Source organism: Chenopodium quinoa, unplaced genomic scaffold (genome assembly GCF_001683475.1).
Source record: "Chenopodium quinoa cultivar QQ74 unplaced genomic scaffold, ASM168347v1, whole genome shotgun sequence".
NCBI lineage: Eukaryota > Viridiplantae > Streptophyta > Magnoliopsida > Caryophyllales > Amaranthaceae > Chenopodium > Chenopodium quinoa.
In genome coordinates, this window is record NW_018743285.1 from 2,697,305 (window position 1) to 2,719,350 (window position 22,046).

Sequence of the window (22,046 nt, forward strand, 5' to 3'; positions counted from 1 at the left end):
ATGAAATAATTAACTATGAGTAGAAATTAAATGTGGTAATGCTATATTGAATATGTCCTCCTAAAGGATGCATCCAGGTTTATGTCATTCCAACTTCCATGTTATTGTTTCATAGAGTCTGGTTTTTCATTTCAATTAAAATTGGGAAGTTATTAGTATAGATGTTTTCTTATATGGATAATTTGGTTAAAGGTTTGAGTAATATCTTGTATTTGGGAAGGAACTTGAATGATATTTTGTTGTGCATGTTAAATTTAAGTGGAGCTTTGAGTGGGAGAAAGAGTAATGCTTTAAGTAAAGCACGCTTAAGAGAAAACTTCGAGTAAACAGAAAGAAAGTAAAATTCTAAACTTGTTAGTATTGGCTAATGTGTGTGCGACATGTCAAGCAAGATGCCATGTCACTTGCTAAGTTAATTTTAATCATGTTGCGCCAAAACTTCAATCAAGTAATTTTATGCAATCCTTCCGATAACCATTCAAAAAGTTAAAATATTTTAATTCCACCAAAACCTTAATATAAATTTTAGAAAATAACACCTAAAAAAAACCCCAAATTTTGATTATAACACCACAAAAAAATAAACTTTTATTATAACACCACAAAAAAAAACCGAAAAAATTGGTTTCACCACCACTTAACTTTGTCATCCAAAAAAAACGTTAAGTGGGCCCCCACATAGTACACGTGTCAATCAACTATTAGATTAAAAAAAATAAAAAAAAAACTTTAAAATAAAAAAGAAAACCCCCTGCTAGCCCCTCCCCCACCGGACGACCTCCCCCCAACCAGAAACCACTAGCCCCCCTCCCCTCCCCTCCCCACCCCCAATTCCACTGAAATTCAACCTGCAGCCCCCGAAACCCACCCCACAGCCACCTAAACCTCACCTCACCTACCTCCTTACAACCACAAACCACCCCCAAAGAGCCTCCTCTCTGTTTCGCCCACCCTAAAACACGCCCTACCGCGGCCGTCACCCCAACCCAGCCCCCATCGCTGTCTCCCCGACCTGAAACCGTCGTCGACCCACCCAGACCCAACCCCTGACCGCCGAGTGTTTTTAATTTGTTGTGGTTGTGAAGGTGATAAGGCAGGGTTAGGGTGGTTTTCGGGGAGGGGGAAGGGAGGGTTTCGCCGGTTTTGGTGGGGCAGGAGTGCCGGCGACTTGGGTTAGGCAGTCGGCGGTGGGGGACAGGTGGTGCAGGTGGTGGGGTGGGCTTTGGTAGGTTGTTTAGGGTTTTTTTTCTTTTTTTTTTTTTTATTTTTTAAACCAATAGTATAGTGACACGTGTTTTTTATCCAATAAATAATTGACACGTGTACAATGTGGGGCCCACTAACGATTTTTTGGATGGAAAAGTTAAGTGGTGGTGAAACCATTTTTTTAATTTTTTTTTGTGGTGTTATAATCAAAGTTTTTTTTTTTTTTTAATGTGGGGCCCACTAACGTTAACTAGTTAACTACGCACCATTACAAAACAAGAAAATGAAATTTTTACAAGTTTTATATTGTTGCATACAATACAATATCTTGTGTACTTTTATGGGTACAACCTTATAGTAGTTATACATATATTGTCATATAGATGTAGGTTTTAAGTGATTGATAAAGTTAGTTATTGACTTACTTAGTTTTTAATAAATACTTTCTCTGTTTCTTTATAGTTGCAACACATACTTTATCACGGTATTTAAGAAAAGTGGACCTCACATGATATAACACACTTAAAATGAGGTTAAGAGGTATTAGGAGGATAACCAAGTGGACCATGAGATTTAAATAAAGATAATAACACAATTTTCACCATAATAACCTTCCTTTTACAGTGTGTTGCAACTATTGTGACGTTTCTATTTTAGAGAAGTGTTGCAAGTATAAAGAAACGGAGGAAGTAGTTAGAATCTTAATGTAACAGTCTATCTATCTATACTTGGTTTAAAAAACTCAAACCAATAGCATTATGTATCTCTTATCTCCTCATCTTTTTTTTACTGTATTAAAAAGTTTAGCACCCGTACATTGCATCAATTGTGATTTGGACAATCTGGAATCATGTCCGAGTAGCCAAGTAAAAGAGTGAAAAGAAGGTGATTTGCAAGATTTCAATTTAGCATTGGCATTAAGTATGAAATATACTCAGTAGTTGTTTGACAATTGATCAGTGCTCACACAAATGTACAATATTCCTACGTTATGCACATTTATGGGGCATATATATACTTGCACATAGTTTGCTTGTAACCACTGTATAATGTAGGAATTGCAACTTTGGATCCGATAGAAGCGATTTCAGGTGGATCCAACAAATGCTGAAGCTCAAGCATTCTTTGCTGCTGCAGCATACAGGGCTTTGATGTCTTCAACATCATCATAGCTTCCAAGAAATACCGGCGAGCGCTCGTGGATCTTCTTTGGGATCAAGTCAAGTGCCTGCCATAAACAATTACAGTAGATCAATCAGCAGTTGATAGGCTAAATTGTGTTCAGTTGAAATCAAGCATAATTATAATTTCAAAGTGATGAGCACAGCTATCTAATATTAAAGGGACAAGAAGATTAGGCAAGCCCCACCTATTAAGGAATTTTGAGTTGATCTCGGAAATCAATAAAACAGTCTTTATTAAAGTAAATTAAATATGCGGGGTAGTGCTTTTGAGACTAGTGGAGTTGTGGTACTACAAATTATTAATTGTAATAGTATTTCAAATGGATGATACTTTAGAGGCTTGTGGTGGTTGAGATCAGTAAAATTTTACCGATCCCTAAGACCAACCTATGTATTTAGTAACTTTTTGTTAAGTGGATTGTGGATACTTGTTGTCCCCATTACAGGTAGATATTGCTAGTTGCTAACTGATCAACTCTAAAACTGAGATATACAAAACCAAAAAGAATATAAGAATTTCATATATGCCAGCCTAAAAAGAGCAAGGTACATCTAGTGAATTACCCGCTCTTTGCCTGTAAAAGCTTGTCCGCCTGCTTGTTCCATTAAGAATGACATTGGAAAGACCTCGTAGAGAACTCTGATTCACATAATATAGCATAAACAAGATGTTAATAACAGTACTTGTAGCAAATTTCAGTATTTATGTACATACATATGACCCTTGAGTACAAGACATACCGTAGTTTTCCATCAGGGCTCTTCTTATCACCGGGGTACATAAAGATGCCACCATAAAGTAAAGTGCGATGAACATCGGCTACCATACTACATGAAATAGGTGAAATCTTTAGGGACGGTCCTTATTCTAACAAAATCACGCATACATAATTACATACATACAGATGCAGAGAACGAGCCTAATACACTTGTATAATCATAGCATTACCGCTAGCACAACAGGCACCACAATTCCATAGGACATGAATATGAAACAGAGGTTATTTAGGATGCTATAAGCACTATCATTGTAGCACCTTATGAAGTTTGAATGAAACATCTTGAAGGGTTTATTTGTAAAGCATAACAGCTGCTAGGAGCTTATATTGCAAGCCATACTAGATGCATGAATGCATTAGATAACCATCGGCCTGATCCCATTTCAACCCACTACCTTCCTTACTAAAGTAAAATAGCTCGTTGCTAAGCAAGCATTTCTATTAAAATTCAGTTGGTCAGGCAGCCGGCCCTTTTGTTAGCTCTTTCTACCCCACATCTTCCCTATGATTATGAATACATCTGTGTCTTTCAGTTCTATAGAATGGCAGCAATAAAGGCACAATTGGCGGTCTCTTACATTTCTATAATTTGTACAAGTTATAGATGCAACTGACAATATTCAACAAATGATCATTCAATCTTAGCAGGAGTAGCTATTTCATGATAAAGAATCACATTACCTTCCAATGTATCTGAGAGACTTTGGCGAAGAACCATCAGTGGGGAACTTACATTTTTCTACAAACCTAAAATAGGCAAGGGTTCAGTATAGCAACACCAAATAAAAGGACAATCATAGATTAAATAAAGGTCTACATACTTCGTTGTTGGGCCATCCCAATTCTTTGCATTGCCTTCATTCACTGAATAAATCTTACCTCTCTTTGGGATCTGCGCAAGAAAAAGAGAATCCAGATAATCAAAAAGAAAATAAAAGAGGCTAAAATCTTCTTAATGCATGCATCTCTTGCATACAACTCGTGAGATTATCATCCTGAAACAAAAAGTGCTCCGTTTACAGTTTCAGTCAATAAAATGAAGGTATTTGCTATTGCTAAACAGTATGGACTTCATTTGAAACTGAAACTGACAAACTGGCATAAGTTACAGTGATACTCTGATCGGTAGCCTACTTTTCAAAAGTTGGTTTCCACATGGTCATCTCTTGCAAAGCCAAGAGGCACAACAGGCTATTCACTCTTCTCGCCTCTCAACTTCTTTGTCGTTCTAATACTTCGAAACTAAGGATCCATGTATTTCCTTGTAATTGTTCTAAGACATCAGCTTGATCTTTTATAAGAAGGGAGGAAAACTGTAGCACCCATATGACTTTACTACCTGCTCTTGACACAGCACACTTCACTGCTGTATCTCCAAGAGGGTACTCTTAATCTTAAGTAACAGAGTATTTTACGATATTAATCATGTCTTTAAATCATACCTCTCTTGAAATTGCAAGGGATCAGCCCAAGCCTCGTATTCGTTTCACTTATGCAAGAAGGCCAAAAAATAATACTTGATGAGATGGAAGTTTGTTACGAAATCAGTTTTGGGGAGAGGGTAAAGTAGTAATTCAGGAATAAGTTTGTTATTTTGATTCCTTTTGCTAGCTGCTTCTAGAGTTTGTTAGCTTGCTTCATTTTTGGGTATTAATAGGAGTTTGGGGTCAAGGGGAATGCATGCAGAAATTTGTTGAGTTTGTTTTGGAGAGCACCTTCCTCTCGAAAGAAGGCCCTGTATTATTGAATTTTCTGTTTGATAATACAATCTATCCCTTGGCTGCCATTTCCTATCTCTATCTAGCTTGTTTACTTACTGTTTTCATACTAATCTCTAGTATAAATCTCTTTGGTGTCTAATTCTAGACAAGTAGACAAAGATGGTTACGGGTTAATTTGATTACTTAAATAAATCCTAAAGCAAAATTTTATTTACACCATCTCAGCAGTTCATATCTAAACCATACAGAAGCTAATTTAGCATACTTTTGTAAATACATGCACCAGTAAATGATGAGAGTGTACCTTGATGTTTGGATGAGTTAGAATATACTCTCCAAGAGATGGGTCTAGAGTGAAACCATTGACACCGCTTCCAGTGCTCAATACAAGCTGTAAAAACAGCAGAAATTGCCATGTTTATACGCAGAAATAATTGTGCAGACATGTGATCAGTAACGGAATAGAGAAAGAATAGAGGAGCAGGCTACCATTACATAATTCCTTGTTACTAACAAGTAGTAAATTTTGCACATTCAAACAGGTACCACATTGCTAGCAGATTGTAGAAATAATTCAGCACAATGACAAAACTAAGCAACTAAGAAGGAAATAATTAGTACCGTGCAAGAGCTCCCATACATGCAATAACCTGCTGCCACCATATGCTTTCCAGGTTGCAGGACCTCATCAAGAGTTACATTTTTGAAATCTTTGACCATGTAAATCCCAAAGATCTAAGTGAAATAAAACAAGCCAGCTTGTTAATTACATCACTGCACAGAATAAAGGTTATCAAGATTATAAAATAGCTCCAACAGAGAAACATTGCAAAGGCTGAGATGCATTACTGTGCCAATTGAAACACCACAATCGATGTTGGAAGATCCATCCAGAGGATCAAATACAACACAATACCTGAAAAACCAAGGTGTAGAGTTCATCTTAAACGTCTAACATAAGCAAAGATGATCATAATGAAACAATTGTACTTGGCATGTGATCTTTTTTTGTAGTTTGTAAAGAAAGAAATTGCACACAGCAAATAGGGAACCAGTAGGGGAGTGGCTATACTCACTTTCCACGTAGAGCTGGCTCAACGAATGTTGCCTCTTCATCCTCCTCGGAAACAAGAATGCACTGCAAACACGTTTCATCTTTTAGTAGATATTACTTAAGGAATTCATCATAAGAACCAAGGCTAAGAATCTCGATCACTACTTACAGTTCGGCCACTACTTGTTAAGGCATTGACAAAAACTTCATTTGAGAGCACATCTAGCTTCTTTTGCTCTTCACCCTAATGTATAATACAATCAAAAGAACATTAAACAACTGGGAAATTTTACAATGTGTCTGAGTGTCTAACAAAAATTATCTTTGAAATGTTAATACCTGAACATTAGTTTCTCCTGCAAGTCCTAGGAGCTTGGCAAGACCAGCCTGTTAAGTAAACATTGATAATATAAATAATGAATGTTTATCCAAAACTTAGAATTAAAAATATGTTCTCTTCACCTTGTTTTTGAAACTTATTCAATCATACCAAATAAAACAGAAATGAAAACTGAAATTTTCACACCAAACCAGATCACATTTTTTTCCAATTGTTTATTGTCAAAATATATCAATTTTTTTTTTTCCTATTATATTGGTGTACAAATATGATTGAAATTCAGGCAAATAGGAGCAGATCAGACCAAACCACAAATTAGACTAAATTAGAGCTTATAAAATTCAAATCAAAGCACATTATATCAAGTGAAGATAACACATCCTAAATCACGTCCATACCATTCCCTTTTGTGACTCTCTATACACTGAAAGATTAAAAATTATACCCCAAATCTAGGATCAAATCCGGTCAACTTCACTTCCCTTGCATGCGCGTGTATAAAGATCTAAACAGATCATTGATGTAGACCGGATTTAATCCTAAGACACCACCTCCTAAGACTTTTGTTGGCATCAACACATCACTTTCCGTTGTATACACCGAAAACGAATCGGGTGTTTCAAGACGTGTAAGTTAGTACACCACCTTCTTCAATTACAGATAAAAATGTATGACTTGGTAGTAGCATCATTACATCCTTCTTCTTAGCTTATGTCTATCCAAAATAGTCAATGAAGTACGGATTGAACTAACAATCATCCGTAATATCTAAGCAACCATATTTTAGTACAATAATCAATTTAATACAGCTAAAAACAACTTCCAGTACCACCTACATTATCCCTTATCAAATTTCATCAAGTGTGTAAAAGCCATTAAATTGAGCATAACCCAAATTAAAATAAATCAAGTCAGACATTGTGTTACAATTAATTTTGCATTGGAAATTTTTACAGAACAATAAATTTGACCGAATTCTTTCATCAAGTATGTAAAATCCATCAAATGGAGCTTAACCCAAAATTTAAAAAAAAAAAAAAAAAATCAAGTCAAACATTATGTCACAATTAATTAACGAAATTTTGCATTGGAAAAATTTACAGAACAATAAATTTGACCGAATTCTTTCATCGTCCAAACTAAAAAGTTGACAGTGACATCCCAGGTTTAAATAAAAGGGACCATAACTCCATTAACACTCAGAATTTTAATGGGTATAGTAAAATCATAATTTACAATAAGCAAATTTGACCCCACCTATAAATTTAATCTCCAAAATAACATTGACCCACATATTGTATGCAAATTCTTAGTATAACAATACACGAGAATGGGTACATTCAACTCTAGGTATATCCGAATACATAATAAAAGTTCCGATAAATTAGTTAGCCGAAATCAAAGGAAAAATATATAAAAATGACTTGAATATGACTTAAATAGTATTCAATCGAGTCATTTCAAACCACCATTTCACCAAAAAAAAAAAAAAAAAAAAAAACCATAAAATTTCTGATAAAAATTTAGAAGATAATGAACCTTGTTAACAGCAGAGCAAACGTATTTGCAACCAAGAACAATGTGACTGAGAAGAATGGTGAAATCGCCTTGAGACTCGGGATGTTTAGTCTGCTCATTCAACACGTACCGTGTTATGGTCATCAAGTCCGTGCACCTAGCATCTGCTGCATGATCCATCTTCTTCTTCCTTTGATTTTCTATCTCCTTAAAGTTTGGAACAGTTGATTGGTTGGTGGGTATGTATGTGATAATATAGGGAATTAGGATGGGACGTCAAAGGAGGAGAGAAAGTGGGGTTTGGAGATGATGAGGTAAAACTCTCTGCCTGCCTCTCAGTATTGCAGTCTGCAGATAACGAATTTCGTCGTTTTTATGTGCCCGTGTCTGACATAACTAACCCGACTCGACTAGAACCGAACAATCTGACGAATTTCGTCGTTATTCTGCGCGTGTATCTAGACCTGACAAAACTATTCCGACTCGACTAAAATCGGATGATCTAACAAATTTCGTCGTTATTCTGTGCGTGTATTTTGACCTGATAAAACTAACCCGACTCGACTAGAACCGGATAATCTGATTGCCACCTCTAGTGCTGTTTGTTGATTCGGGATGTTATGACAGCTTTTGTTTTGGTTTGGAAGATATTTTTGACACTTTAGCACTTCTAGGAAATATTGTGAAAGTGGGGAGATTTTATTTTTGGAAAATGTGTATAATTGTCAATATATATGGACGTTATGTGCTGGTTTATCTAATATTTTAACTCATTGGTTGATCTTTTTTGATGAGGATGTTGATGTCAATGACATGTCATCTTTGTGTTAATTGCGTTGCCAATGGATATACACATACCTCACTTTTTCTTCTTGCTAATAATAAATTATTCTTTAGTATTTCTTTCGTCAAAAGTTATTTAAATTTAAATTAATAATTTTTTTTTTCTAACCCGATTCATCCGTTGGGTTAATTTAGATTCAGGGTTCAGTTATGGGTGGTTAGGTTCCATTCCCCTCCCAATTGTTGTTGGGGGAATCGAATACGCGGTCCCCCCCTACCAAGTGCAGCCCCAATTAGTACTGTACCAACACCAATTTGTTAAATTAATAATTACTCTTGTTATTAATGACAATAATAATCGTTTTAAACCTCTTATTGGTATAAGATCTAAAAGTAGTAACAAAACTATTGTTGTCTAAAAGTAACGATGAATATGAAGTACTTATTATTGTCAATAACAACAAGAGTAATTATTGTCGTGAATTTTCTCAATTGAAAAATGAAATCAAATGACATACATAAATGAGTTATTATTATTATTATTTAATATTTATTCTTGCGCATCCTCTAAAACCTTTTAATATATTGTTACCGTACCATGGTGTCGGATCACGAAACATAAATATGGTTTCCATTCATTTACTAATAAATTAAATAATTTATCCTCCACGCTATAAAAAAATATATAGTTATTGTGATCAAAATTTATGGTGGAATAATAGTTAGTCTTATAAGATTTGAAGCTATTAAGGATGATTTTACAAATCAGGTATAAGTGTGTTACTTTACTATAATATTAGATTAGTCTCGTGCGATAAGTGTGTTACTTTACTAAAATACTAGATTAGTCTCGTGCGATGCACGATTGGAATGAATAAAATTTTCTAAATTTGTTTATTTTTTCATACCAAAATTAAAAAAAAAAAAAATCCAAAAACAAATAATACATCAAATATTAAAAAAAAAAAAAACTCATAGAAAATTAAATGATTAAAGGTCACCTAAGGAAGAAAAATTAAATTATTATTGTTAAAAAGAATAGACTGTTTTTCAAAAATTAATACCATTAATAATATATCTGGCTTGAATTTAATAAAATAAAATAAAATTCTTAAAATAATGACATCATTTATAGTTTTGGTTAATGACAACATGACATGCGTCTAAATTTAAGTTAGGATGATGTTAACGGTTGCTATTTCAAGATTAGTTATTGACCAATGATAGAATCTATTGGTTATGAAAAGTGAAAATGACATAGGTTATGCACATGGATTAAATGAAATTTGAACCTCCTGAATCTGTACAAAACAAATCAAGGCAGTGAGTAATGAAGATATACAGAAGAAAAATATGACATGATCTTCATATATAAAAAGAAAAGTTCTCTAATGATAACATATGCATCCAGGGATATGCACAATCTATTAACAAATTTATCAGGGAACTAGTTCTTCCGAGAAATACTCGACAAATGAAATCAATGTCAAATACGACAGTTACAACAGGGCACGAAAATTTGGTGCCTATCTGTATCACAAACCAACACCACCAGTGCAAAGTTTGTTCAACCAAAGCTGTGCTCTGAGAATAACAGTCTCATGCGTCCCCTCAACTCATTTACTCTAGGTTCTAGACTGTCCACACACCGGCGGGTATATGAACGAGAGCTGATGGTTGGATACAACACATCATATAGATACTAAACGATACTTGGAGGCTCCCCAGTCCAATTGCAATTTGCACGAGCCCACCGCGTTCTAATGCAGTCTACAAGTGGAGCATGTTGCGGAGGCTCAGGTGCAACAGCTTTAGCAGCATCTTTTCCAGCAGTATCATTGCCACTGGAGCTTGAAGGGGGTGCTGCCTCTGCCATATATTCCTCCGGTGTCCACCTAGGTGGAACCGAAACTCGCAGCTTAGTAATCCGCGGTCTTTGAAAGGGTGTCTCACCTTGATTTCCATTAATTACTGATTTTGCAATTCCATTGAAATGGTAGAGATCAAACACCTTTTTTCCCATTAACCCCGAGGAATCCTTGAAACCTCCCAAGTTCCTGTCTAAATCCAAAAGAACCTGCCAGAACTCACTCCATACTATAAAGCCTGCGCTGCAGAGGCGGTCAAGCTTATCAGAGGGAAGGTTTATGCCAGTTTCCTTAAGGACCTGATGCAAGCCCTCAACACTAATGAAGCCGCCACCTCCACTCTGGTCTTGTGCATCAAATGCTCTCCTGATTCTTGATTCCCTCTCCTCCATTTCATTCTCCTCCTGAACAGAAGGATGAAAAGCAAATAGGACTGTGTAATGTGACTCACTCCCAACAACCCATATCGGCCATTTTGGGCGTTTTAAATGCAGTCCAACTTTACAGAAGTTGAGGGACTCAAGCAGGGTGAGGAATCCAACTTCCACATCAGTGGATACACCCTTCAAAAACATGCCACCTCCTAAGTCTATCCTCTCATCAAACACATTCGCAACAGCCTGTCCACACAGTAATAGGTTTACAATTTCCTGCACCGTGTTATTCAAATTAGCAACAACACTCATACTGCAGATGAAAATAAGCACCTTATCAACATAAGACCAAGGAATTACCTGCGAGGCATGACCAAAAGGGGCAGTGACTAGCGGCAGGCTTGGATCATCCCTATCAGCTTGAATGGATTCCTGTACAAGATAATAGGAGGTGAAATAAGAAGAATCTAAATGTAACAGAAGGTACTAATAAAATTACAGAATAAGCAGCAGATGTCACTAAGCTACTATAAACAATTCAGTATATTCATTAAAATAATACAATTGTGTAGACTACAGCATTGTCTATAGTGTTTCTATGCTGTAAAAAATAAAATAAAAGGGAAAAGCCTGTGCCTTCTACCCCTGCAAAAGAAAAATTGGGGAGAGAAAAGCAACAGAGCATGTATGCCCATAAAGAAAAATAGGCCAGATCCCTTTAAAGCTTCCTATTTAATGATGCAAGGGTGTAATTGTTATCTATCTTAAGGTTTTTACAGAAACTTCGTTGGTATTAATAGTAAAGGAAGTCAAACAATTATGATCAGAGTAGACCTCAAAAATGGGTCCTTGGACCGGGAATGGGTTAGGTTGATTTGAGACTGTCCCACTTAAGGTTCGGATCTATTTCAGGTCTTGTAGTAACGTGGTTATCAGTGACAATTTAGTAAAATTTGGTGGGCTGAAGAATTGAATTTAAACAGCCAGGAAACTGCATCTTTGTTCTTTGGCACCACAGAAGTGGCTTGGATGGCACAGGAGATCAAGTACTTTATGTTCACCAAATTAGGTTAGAGTTCAATAGTCATATGACTCATATCTTAGTAATGCAAAAGGTGGAACTGTTATTGGCTTCTACTCTATCCTATAAACTTTCTCAATCATAGGGACCAAAACCTTGTCATTACAGGAGGGCATGGAGGCTATGGTTGCTAGAACCTACTATGGGCCTTGAAAAATTCAGCAGTTGAAGTTGTGTTATTGAGAGGGGTTCATGTGTTGATAGCTGACCAGAGAATGGACAGAATTATGTTCAGCATCAGTCTGTCAAAGGTTCAGGAGTCAAGTGATATAGAATGTGAAAGACATTTAACATAGACTTCAGAATTTCTTTTGGGATATAGGCTTCAACTTATCAGAATTTCTTTCGGGAACATGGGAAATAGACTTCAACTTAGAACTATATAAGAAAGCCTCGCAAGTGGGAGATAAGGGAGCTTATCAGTATGTCCAATATTCCTTGAATCCATCCTTGATAAATCCCAAGACAATATCTACATTGGCAGACAATTTGGCTTTATACAATTGTCATTCTTTCTAAACCTCGTAAAGAGACTTCTTACATGCAGCCTTTTCCCCTTTGTACTCTAATTAAGAAAGCTAAGGTCCCATGTTACCTAGCATTAGAATGAGAATTGAAATGGAAATGAAAACAATTGGAAAATGAATATCTCAAAACTTTAAGCTCTTTTCACCGATCCAAGGACATTGCTTCCAATGGACATGATTGTCCTTTGGTAGATGAAAACAAAATGAAAGTACTCTCCTTGGATTGATGAAAACTGATTAGCTTCTTTACATTGTGGTCTTCCTATCTCACTTTTTCTCCATTATTGATATTTTTCTTATCTAAAGAAACCAATTTATCGACAATAAATATAAAGTTCAAGAATGTTATGTTAAAAGTAGTTACTGGCTAGCAGCTATCATTCTTCACCCATCAATAATCATTCCCACTCCATTCCAATTCCACATGATGTAAGAGTTAGACTATTTTAAAATTGGCAAAAATTCACATCTGTACCAAAATGTAAAATAAAAACAAAGCGTTATCTGCAGAACCTGTTCAAATATTTTTATATAGTGACATCAAGCTCTCCCAATTATGCAGATTTGCAGGTGCCTTAAGAGGGGACTAGGGGAGGGAAAAGATAAATGCAACAGGGAATTAAGCATGCAAAATAATTGAGATAGACATCTATAAGGTTTGACTCTCAACTTTTCAAGACATTAGATGATTTGATACAGCAATTCATCACATAAAACAGCTAACAGACATACCAGTCCTCGAGAAAGCAATGCTGAGATCAAAAATAGCATTGCTCCCATACGACTTTCAAAGACAGGAAGCATCATCTCAAGTCTCTGAATTGCACTGGCAGATGATTTATAAGACGTTACTCTCAGGGTTTTCTGCAAATCTGAAGCAGACTCAATAGAAAAACCTTCTAGAGCTTTCAATATCATCTGTAAAATAGATAGAGGCGTCAGCATTAACTCAATAGAACAGGGGAAGGTTAAATTATTACCCCAATCAGCTATAGCAGTAACATAGATTTAGGAAATCATAAGAACATACCTCATCCAGTGGCCCATCACTGTTGCCTTCACCATTTTGGTCGAGGACATCAAGAGTTGCAACCACTGCCTTTTTATTACTTCCACAACGAAATAATATCTCTGCCATACTTTTCACAAGTGCCCTGTAAATTTAAGAAAAGACTTGAGTGTGTATAGTCTCTATTAGATACAAGATAACAAAACACTCCAAATCGACCACAGAGAGAAAGCAACAAGATATTCAAGTCAGTTCTAGTCTACAATCACAAAATATCCCCTCCCCACAAAACATAATTCAAAAAGGGAAAAAATGCAGAGTCCTTTTCCATGAAATGATCCATTATTACTTTAGGATGGTGCCAAAGGAAGTGGACCGGGGGGGGGGGGGGAGGGGAGGAGTGGAGGCAACAATGGGGCCTAAGGGAGGAGGGAGCGGCAATAATGGTGCCTAAGGGAGTGGGCCAATGTCTTACCATTGCTTGATGTTGGTAGACTTCTAATCCCCTTCCCCTTGTAAGTCAAAGTCATGCCTTTGACTTAAAAATAAAGCTAGTAATCCAAAAAACAACAATAACATACAAAGTATAATACAATCACGTTTAAGATAAAATCTTTAAGTGTAGGAGCTTCTAATTGTCACCTTTTTCTAGTATCCTCTGAGATGGAAGCAAAATTTTCTGGGGTAACAGATTCCCGGTTCCAAGATCTCTGTGGTATTCTTAATGCATTATTACTTGACTCTTCTGGAACAAACAGAAGATATTTTAGGACGAACCCCTGCAAAAATTAGGGAAGAAAATCATGAAGTTGAAAAGGTCGCTAAAAAATGTAATTTTTACGACATCATATGAGATACAGCAGATTTTCTTTAGATCATGCTCAGCAAAAAAGAAAATCACAGGCCGAAGCCGCAGCCCATACATAACACACTCAGCCATTAAAAAAAATGTCACAGTTCTTTTAGCATTTCAGAATTTTTTTATCAAAACAAGTCATAGGAATTATACCAAATATATGCAGTGACAAATTTGGAAGCTAAATAATATAGTCACCAATATTTGGGCTATTTATTAAATTGCCTACCAAATTACCTTTTACAACAATGTGTATGGGTGTGCGCATGTGTTTCCATCATAAGAACTTGCAGGAAAAACAGGACAGCTATGCAGTTCTATGAAAAATAAATAGGGAGTCGACAGATGAGAACCAACATGAAACTACAGCCTTGCCATTTCCCAACAGGGCAAGAATGAAAGACAAAAACAACCACAAAATTGTTACAAAATGAGAGCAACATTATCATTACTACATAGTGTTAGCCCAGCTCCTAATAAAGCTTAAAATACTTTGTTCACCTTCTCTTCCCACAAACTTAAATGTACAGCAATTTTTTCGCAGAAGTAATTCCTTAATCTATGACAATGCGTTTTACAGAATCCAAAAGTAATTTCTTAATCTAAAAAAATGCTTTACATACAGCCACTCGTTTGATATATATGGATAACAACAATAGGTACCATTATCAATTTACCACTACATGAAAGCAAGATCAACACTCAAACTCCTAGTCAATTGAGGCTAGTTGATTGCTTAAGCAAATTATTTGTGTCAGGTAAAGCAAGTAAGCAACACTCATAGAAGGTTGTAAATTACTCAGCAGAACCGATAAGGACATGGCTAGAGAAGCAGATCATTGGTTTAAAATTCACTAAAAACGGCAAACTAGAGCAGTTTAAAAGGTGTGACATCCAAGAGATCTAACATGTTGGGCTAGAAATTATTCCAATCCCCTTACAAAGAGATATTGTGATTTTTTCATATCTGGGACAAATGTCAGCAAAAGAAACCCAGCTCTTCACTAGCACAGAGATTACCACCACAGATAATACAGCAAAAGACACCGATGAGTGCAGACGATATCAGATGCCATAAACATTGAAAGCACACACTAAACATAGAAATAGCACTGAAGATTGAATTAAAGCCACTATGGCTTACACGAACCACTAGTAAAAGATATGATAGCTAATAGCCTGTAACATTGAATGAAATGAAAAGTTTCTGTGTAAAGAGTACCTTATGAGAATTAATAAATTAAAAGTCACAGCAAGAATCTTACCAATAAACATTACAGTTTGTGCAAGATTAAAGTAAAGCTCAAATGGAGCTCTAAATTAAGCTGGTAATTTGATGGGCTTAACCCAAGCTAGTACAGAGTAATGGTGAATATAAAGCTAAAAAAAATAAAATCAAATTCATTAAAATTTACTCTCCTAAAAATTTTATTAAAAAAAAAAAAGATGACTGCAATTGTTGTAGCAACAGAAACAAGGGAAGGTATGAGAGAGAGGAAAGCAAATATTGAATTGTGTTGTTGGGTTTGAGCAAGAAAAGGTAAGAAAGAGCGTGTTGTGTGCAGGGCTTGTTGTTCATGCAAGAAAATTTAAGAAAGGAAATGTTGCAACTCTTGCAAGTGGGGCATGGTGAGGATAAAGATTTGCAAAAACAGGAATTAAGTAAAATTGTAACCAACAAAATGAAGGGTGTATAAATATATATGGTTAATAAGAAGATAAAAAAATATATATTACCTATTTGTCATCCACGGTTTAGATTTTGAATGAGAATGTGAATTTGTAATAAAACTCATCCTTTTCAATAAAATAGCAACAAGATCTACATTTCCAAATCTTTTACCTTGCTAGGAAAAGAAATCTTAAAGCTAACTTCGAGCTACAACAAGTCAAGCACGTTGAGTTAAAACTCTAGAACAATACTAAAAATTTACTTCTATGAGTTATATCCAAGATAAAGGTTTTTAAAAACATACAATTCACCAAAAGAATGATCTCACGGCACCTAATATCTTCTTTCAATTTCTCTACTTGGAATGTCATGCAGTTGAACTACTTGAACAGCAAGCACACAACCTAAACTAATTTTCTCATTTTTAGATTACATAGAAATAGCTAGGAACTTCTCTAAAGGTCCCTAATATTTATCTAATCTTAAAATATACACTTGAATCCCATGTGCTATTGGGAAAATAGTAAAAATAGATAGATAGATAAATAAATAGATAAATCCAAAACTACTTGGGACATATGTAGTTACACAATATACCAAACTTGTATAAAAATTGTCCTAATTGACTAAATTAGCAAAATAAATGGAAAAAAAATGAGCATGAAGTTCAAGAGTACCTATCTCTATAATTGGAAACCCCCCTCCCCCAAAATAAAAAATAATAATTAAAGTACTTGAGTGATGAACGATTTTAAATATAAAGTGCAAATTTTAAATTTATAATAAGTAAATTTTCTAGATTTATTAAATGTGTTTAAAAGCATTTTCATTGTAATATTTTGAAAAAATTTAAAGAGTTAAAAATAGATCAAAATTGTTAAGATAATGATGAACTATATTAAGTCAAAATTTATAAAAATAATAAAAAAATGTTGTTTTGGCAACTTTTAACCGTAGCACTCGACTTTTGATCCTCAATTCCTATGCATTTTCCATTCATTTATTTTTAAAAAAATATTTAACTTCCTATAACTTCCAAATTCTACAAATCTATATTTAATTTTTATTAATTAAAAAAAAACAATAAACCATCTATTCCACTAAGATTGTTTTCGTAGCAAAGAAAATATCTCGTGCATTACCACTACTACATTCTAGTAAATTGAATAAGAATGATAGAAATTCCACCAAATCTAAGACAGATCAAACAAAAAGGGAGACAACTTAAATATAGTTAAGGATATTCATATCCAACGATAATGCCCTTATTGTAGTATTCTTATATAATGTCTATAATACTACCATAGATATTGAGCAATTAATTACTCTATAATATGAGTCAAAAGATATAAAAGACACTAGTTACAAGTTCAAAGATTGTAGTTATTTGCCTTTTTTTTTTTTTTTTAATAAAAGAGATTGAAATTTTAATATCATAGATTTAAAAGATATTAAAATTTTATTAGATATGCCCTCCGTTCTTTTTTTTTTTTTTTTTTTAATCTTCCCACTTTCTGTTTTGATATGCTTTTTTTATCTTCCCACTTTCCCTTTTGATATTTTCTTTTTTATCTTCCCAAATTTGCTTTATTCCTTTAATGATAACGAAAATTTCCACTTTTATCACTTTCTACCCCGCTATATGGTCCATATAAAAATATAATAATACCATGTTTCTATACAACTTTCTCTCTTCTACCTAAAAAGTAAAAATAGGATCCACTTTCCACTTGCTACTTCATTTTATATGAATAGTAAATGGGAAGATAAAAAAGGAACGGAGAGAGTACAATTTATTTTAAAGTTTTAATAAAAATAAAGAAGTGGTGAGAAAATTGTACACCATATTGTAAGTATTGTGACAGGTGTCATATAGGGAATTTGCTAGTGTATGTCTTTGTATAAAGTTAATACATTTTCCAGTAAATAACCATCACGACTTCAGATAAGAACCAAAGCACAATAAAAACATTGATTTAAAATGATTGATTCGAGAACAAAAGTAGAAGTAAAAATGGGTAGTATGTGAGATCATCAAGCCATAAGAGCAATTTAACTCAAAGATTAGCTTACACTTGACACAATTGTAATTCTTACTGCACTTGAGACCGAACTTGGTTCAAAAAAATTCAGAATACTTTCTAATCATGCTAATATTAGTTTAATCTAATCATGCAACCAAAAAACCTTATACAACAGATCATTTATTATTTTCAAAAGAAAACACCAGGAAACCAAGTGTCAAGGCTCTAAAGGCCTAATATCAGTGAGCAAGAAATCAACTCATACTTGAATTGTTGCTAACACGCCACATGGGCCTCCTTCATGCTGCACCAGGCCCATAGAAGTTTCTGGATCAGGGCTAAACCTACAATAATGATTTCTATCAATTAAGCTGATAAATATAGCCATAAAATACTTTAAACTTATCATCCTTTCCAAAATACTTCGTATGATATAGCAAATAAATAGAACCCAGAAGACCATAACAACAAAATAATAAAGTGCAGTATAACTAGAAACATCAAAAGAATAAAGTCACATCAAACTGAGCATTATTAGATTTGATGAGTAGTGGGCATAAACCTAGGGGCAAGGGGTCTAATAATTAAAACACATATTTTCCTCCAACAAGAAAAGTCCCATACTATTACCCAATGCCTCTAACAATAATTCCTCTTCAGAATGTTCAGGAGTGGAAGGTCAAATGTAAGCAACATAACACAATATTGCATAGAGGATAAATTTACCTCTACGGCTATCTTGAAACTGTTTCCGTTAGATCCTTAAACAGATGACAAGGCCAATTTGGAGAACATTGCCTATAGCAGCAGAAAGATAATCCCTTTACCGATATAGTCGACACATTGAAAGGTTGCTTAAAAAGATTCTTTCTTTCCTAACTCCCAAGTCAATGTCAAAAAGCATTTTTCACATACACAGGTTCCGTTTGGTTAGATGGAAAACATATTTAATGAAAAAGATTTCAAAAGGGAAAATAATTTTACGAGGGAAATGACAATTGCAGACTTAGGCCCTGTTTAGTTCACTTAATATGCTGAAGTGAAATTATTTTTAATAAATTGAAATTATTTTTGCTGAACTTCAATTATTATTGATGAGCTGAAATTATTTTTACTAAATTGAAATTATTTTTGATAAACTGAAGTTACTTCAACTGATTCTCTATTATATTTATTCTTTAAAGTAACTGATTTTTACCACACTGAAATTATTTTTACTAAACTAAAATTATTTTTACTAAAACGAACTTATTTATAATGAAATGAAATTATTTTAACTGAAATTATTGTTTACTGAATTTTTTATTTTTTTCCTTACAATAAATTTATGTAGAAAAGGGAATTGGAAGTGGAAGGGATATGATGGATGAGAAGAGAGAAATATGGAGGTAATAGGTAAGTAATACGAAGTAAAATGTGGACTCCCTTCACTACAACAAAAAATGTTTCACCTTTAGGGGGCGCTTGGATTGGGAATTTGGGAGTATTGAAGTCAAACCAAGCAAAATTAAGTAAACATAGGAGAGGGGGAGCTAGTGATGATGTGATTGTAAGAAGATTTATATAGTGATGGTATGGTGATAGGTGAAAAAAGGGAACTATTACCCTTATTTTGGGGGTAATAAGTTATCCATTACCCTCATTTTGAGGGTAATGATTCCTTCACTCCTCTCTTTTCCTTATGGTCACTACAACCTTAATTCATTTATAAACACCTTGTCTCCCTACAATAATACCTCTAATCAACTATAATTTACCTGGTTTGACTTTTATTACCCCTTAATTTATTACCGATTTACCCCCATTCCAAGCGCCCCCTTAGGAGAGCTATTTTCCACCCCTTTTAAACCAAAAACCGGAATCATTTTCATAGAAAATGCTTTACACCCAACAAACACTCTCACAACACTCAAATACTACAGAAATTCATTCAACATATAGGACATATGACTCACTCCATCATCATGAGTTACTCTACTGCCATATACAATCTCTATACTGTATTACATTAATCACAAACAAATTCAACAGGCAATGCCCCAACAAAGTCCATAAATCACAAGATTTTCTCAATTTAATCCTCAAACAACAAATCAACAGCAACAATCCATTTAGCAAGTCATAAATACAAAACCCTCAAAGATTAAAAACAAATGACAATCATAAATCATAATTCATAAATATGCAGTAAAGTAAAGCACGCAAATTCTCCGTAAAGCTCATAAAATTCAATTTCTCACCCTAAAATTGCTCACAATCACCCTAATAAAACTTCCAAAAAATCATAAAACTAATCAGAAATCAAGAAAATAAGAATTACCTAATACCCTGATTAGTCCACTGAGCAAGAACCTCCTTAGTAACATTCCCACCAAAAATCATGAAAAACAACTGATTCGCCTCGTCCACCAATAACTCCTCCCCTAAATTCTCCCTCATTTTCACCTCCCTCACCTTCACCTCCTCCGTAATCTTCACCTCAATTTCACCCTCGCTTCCGCTTCCGCCTCCGGTCCCGGGGGCACTAACACTCAACAATGGCGCATTCGACATACTCGTCGTCATCATCATCATCCTCTTCTCCGCCGCGGCAGCCATAAGCTCCCGTTGAAGCCGCCGGTTCTTCAACTCCGGCGACTCCACCACCGGTGAAGCTCCGGCGGAAGTAATACTGACATCTCTAGGCTTACTCCTCTTCGGCTCCGGCGGAGAATTGCTTGGCGGCATACTCATCCTCAACGCCATCTGCAATTCCTCTTCCTCTTGATCCGCCATTGTTATTCACAAAAAAATCAGATCGAATTTCACAATTTCTTGCCCTATTTATAAATCAATCAAATTAAATACTGAATGATTTTCTTGAAAATCCGAAGTGATTTCAAATCTGATGAATAAGGAATGGAATTAAAATCAAATAAATTGGGGAAATATTTGATTCGTAACGGATGAATTGTAAATTATTGATTGAAATTATATAAATTTATGAATCCCTAAAGAATTTGATTTCATTTTAGAGAGAGAAAGTGAGTGGAGAGGAGAGAGAAAGAGAGGAATGGGAGATTTTCGTGTTTCGACCATCCGATTAACGGTTGAAGGTTGGGGTTTAGCGCTTACGACAAAACGGTGTCGTATTAGTAGAAATGTGAGGGGTATTTTCGGTAATTCGTAAATAAAGTTGACCGGATATACTTTACGTCATGACAGAGTCTTTGATTTTTTTTTTTTTTTTTTTTTTTTTTTTTTGGTGGGTTTAAGAGTTTGAGAATTGCACGTGTTTGGTTTTTAATATAAACGTGGTATTTGTTGTTTAGTGTTCGTTCTACTTGCTTTGTTAATGGAGGTTGGAGCATAACAGATTAGCAGATCGCATCATCGCACCTTATATTGTTTTACATCTAATGCTGATTATTTATGTATCGTGTTTGATCATTCAATTTATATTTCCGTTTAAATTGTATTTTTTTTATTAATTCAAATAGTATTCATAAAACTTGAGTTTAAACTTTGATTTTCATTTGAATTTTAAGGAGTACACGTTGTACTCTTGTTTTCTATGTGTAAATCAATGAATTGGTATTGTGCAATTGTAGTAGTTATCATTAAACGTCTACTTTTATCCAAACTCACTCTTTTAAGATAAAATGCATTTTACGGAATCTCTAATTTAAGTTATTCCAATCAAAATCAATATTGAAAAGTTAATCACATGGCTGACAACTTCTTCACAACTCATTCGACAAACTTCCGGTCACAAAGAGCAAAATTATATTGATGCATACTTGGCTCAAATTCGTATTGTATATAATGGGCAACATTTGCCAACCTTAAAGCCAATATAATCAGTCAAATGAAAGTGATCAAATTGCGACTTCATATTAGCTTGGTACTCCGTAACTTATTCTTTCTTTACTCCAAAACGGGAAATGAATTTAGGGGCACACTGAGCAGTGAGCACTATGTAAGGAAAATTGACAACCTTTTCACAGATGGAGAGAGCTCCAGTCGAGGAGCTAATCCTTCCACACTAGTCCTTGAAGCAAATCTTGAATT

At 34.7% G+C, this 22,046-nt stretch overlaps 2 protein-coding genes across 2 annotated transcripts; both read right to left on the bottom strand.

Annotated features, from left to right (window-relative positions):
* Positions 1–2,081: 2,081 nt before the first annotated feature.
* LOC110735721 (fructose-1,6-bisphosphatase, cytosolic-like) lies at positions 2,082–8,505 on the bottom strand. Its single transcript, XM_021915906.1, has 12 exons — positions 7,824–8,505; positions 6,284–6,331; positions 6,114–6,188; positions 5,967–6,028; positions 5,740–5,806; positions 5,512–5,625; positions 5,195–5,281; positions 3,991–4,061; positions 3,851–3,916; positions 3,132–3,218; positions 2,955–3,030; positions 2,082–2,434 (listed from the first exon to the last, which is right to left on the bottom strand). Exons 1-12 carry the CDS (start codon positions 7,980–7,982, stop codon positions 2,321–2,323), a joined length of 1,026 nt encoding a protein of 341 aa, XP_021771598.1. The 5' UTR covers positions 7,983–8,505; the 3' UTR covers positions 2,082–2,320.
* A 1,411-nt stretch (positions 8,506–9,916) lies between these two features.
* LOC110735722 (ubiquitin carboxyl-terminal hydrolase MINDY-3-like) lies at positions 9,917–21,476 on the bottom strand. Its single transcript, XM_021915907.1, has 7 exons — positions 20,317–21,476; positions 18,262–18,340; positions 14,087–14,223; positions 13,466–13,589; positions 13,168–13,353; positions 11,188–11,259; positions 9,917–11,103 (listed from the first exon to the last, which is right to left on the bottom strand). Exons 1-7 carry the CDS (start codon positions 20,769–20,771, stop codon positions 10,288–10,290), a joined length of 1,869 nt encoding a protein of 622 aa, XP_021771599.1. The 5' UTR covers positions 20,772–21,476; the 3' UTR covers positions 9,917–10,287.
* Between the last annotated feature and the right edge of the window lie 570 nt (positions 21,477–22,046).

Excerpts from the sequence above, each read along its gene's own strand:
- LOC110735721 (XM_021915906.1), bottom strand. The coding sequence starts at position 7,982 with ATGGATCATGCAGCAGATGCTAGGTGCACGGACTTGATGACCATAACA. Across the intron at positions 5,626-5,739 it reads GTGGTGTTTCAATTGGCACA|ATCTTTGGGATTTACATGGT; the intron begins GTAATGCATCTC and ends TATTTCACTTAG. Across the intron at positions 3,917-3,990 it reads TGGGATGGCCCAACAACGAA|GTTTGTAGAAAAATGTAAGT; the intron begins GTATGTAGACCT and ends TGCCTATTTTAG.
- LOC110735722 (XM_021915907.1), bottom strand. The coding sequence starts at position 20,771 with ATGGCGGATCAAGAGGAAGAGGAATTGCAGATGGCGTTGAGGATGAGT. Across the intron at positions 18,341-20,316 it reads TGGACTAATCAGGGTATTAG|GTTTAGCCCTGATCCAGAAA; the intron begins GTAATTCTTATT and ends TCATTATTGTAG. Across the intron at positions 11,260-13,167 it reads CATTGCTTTCTCGAGGACTG|GAATCCATTCAAGCTGATAG; the intron begins GTATGTCTGTTA and ends TATCTTGTACAG.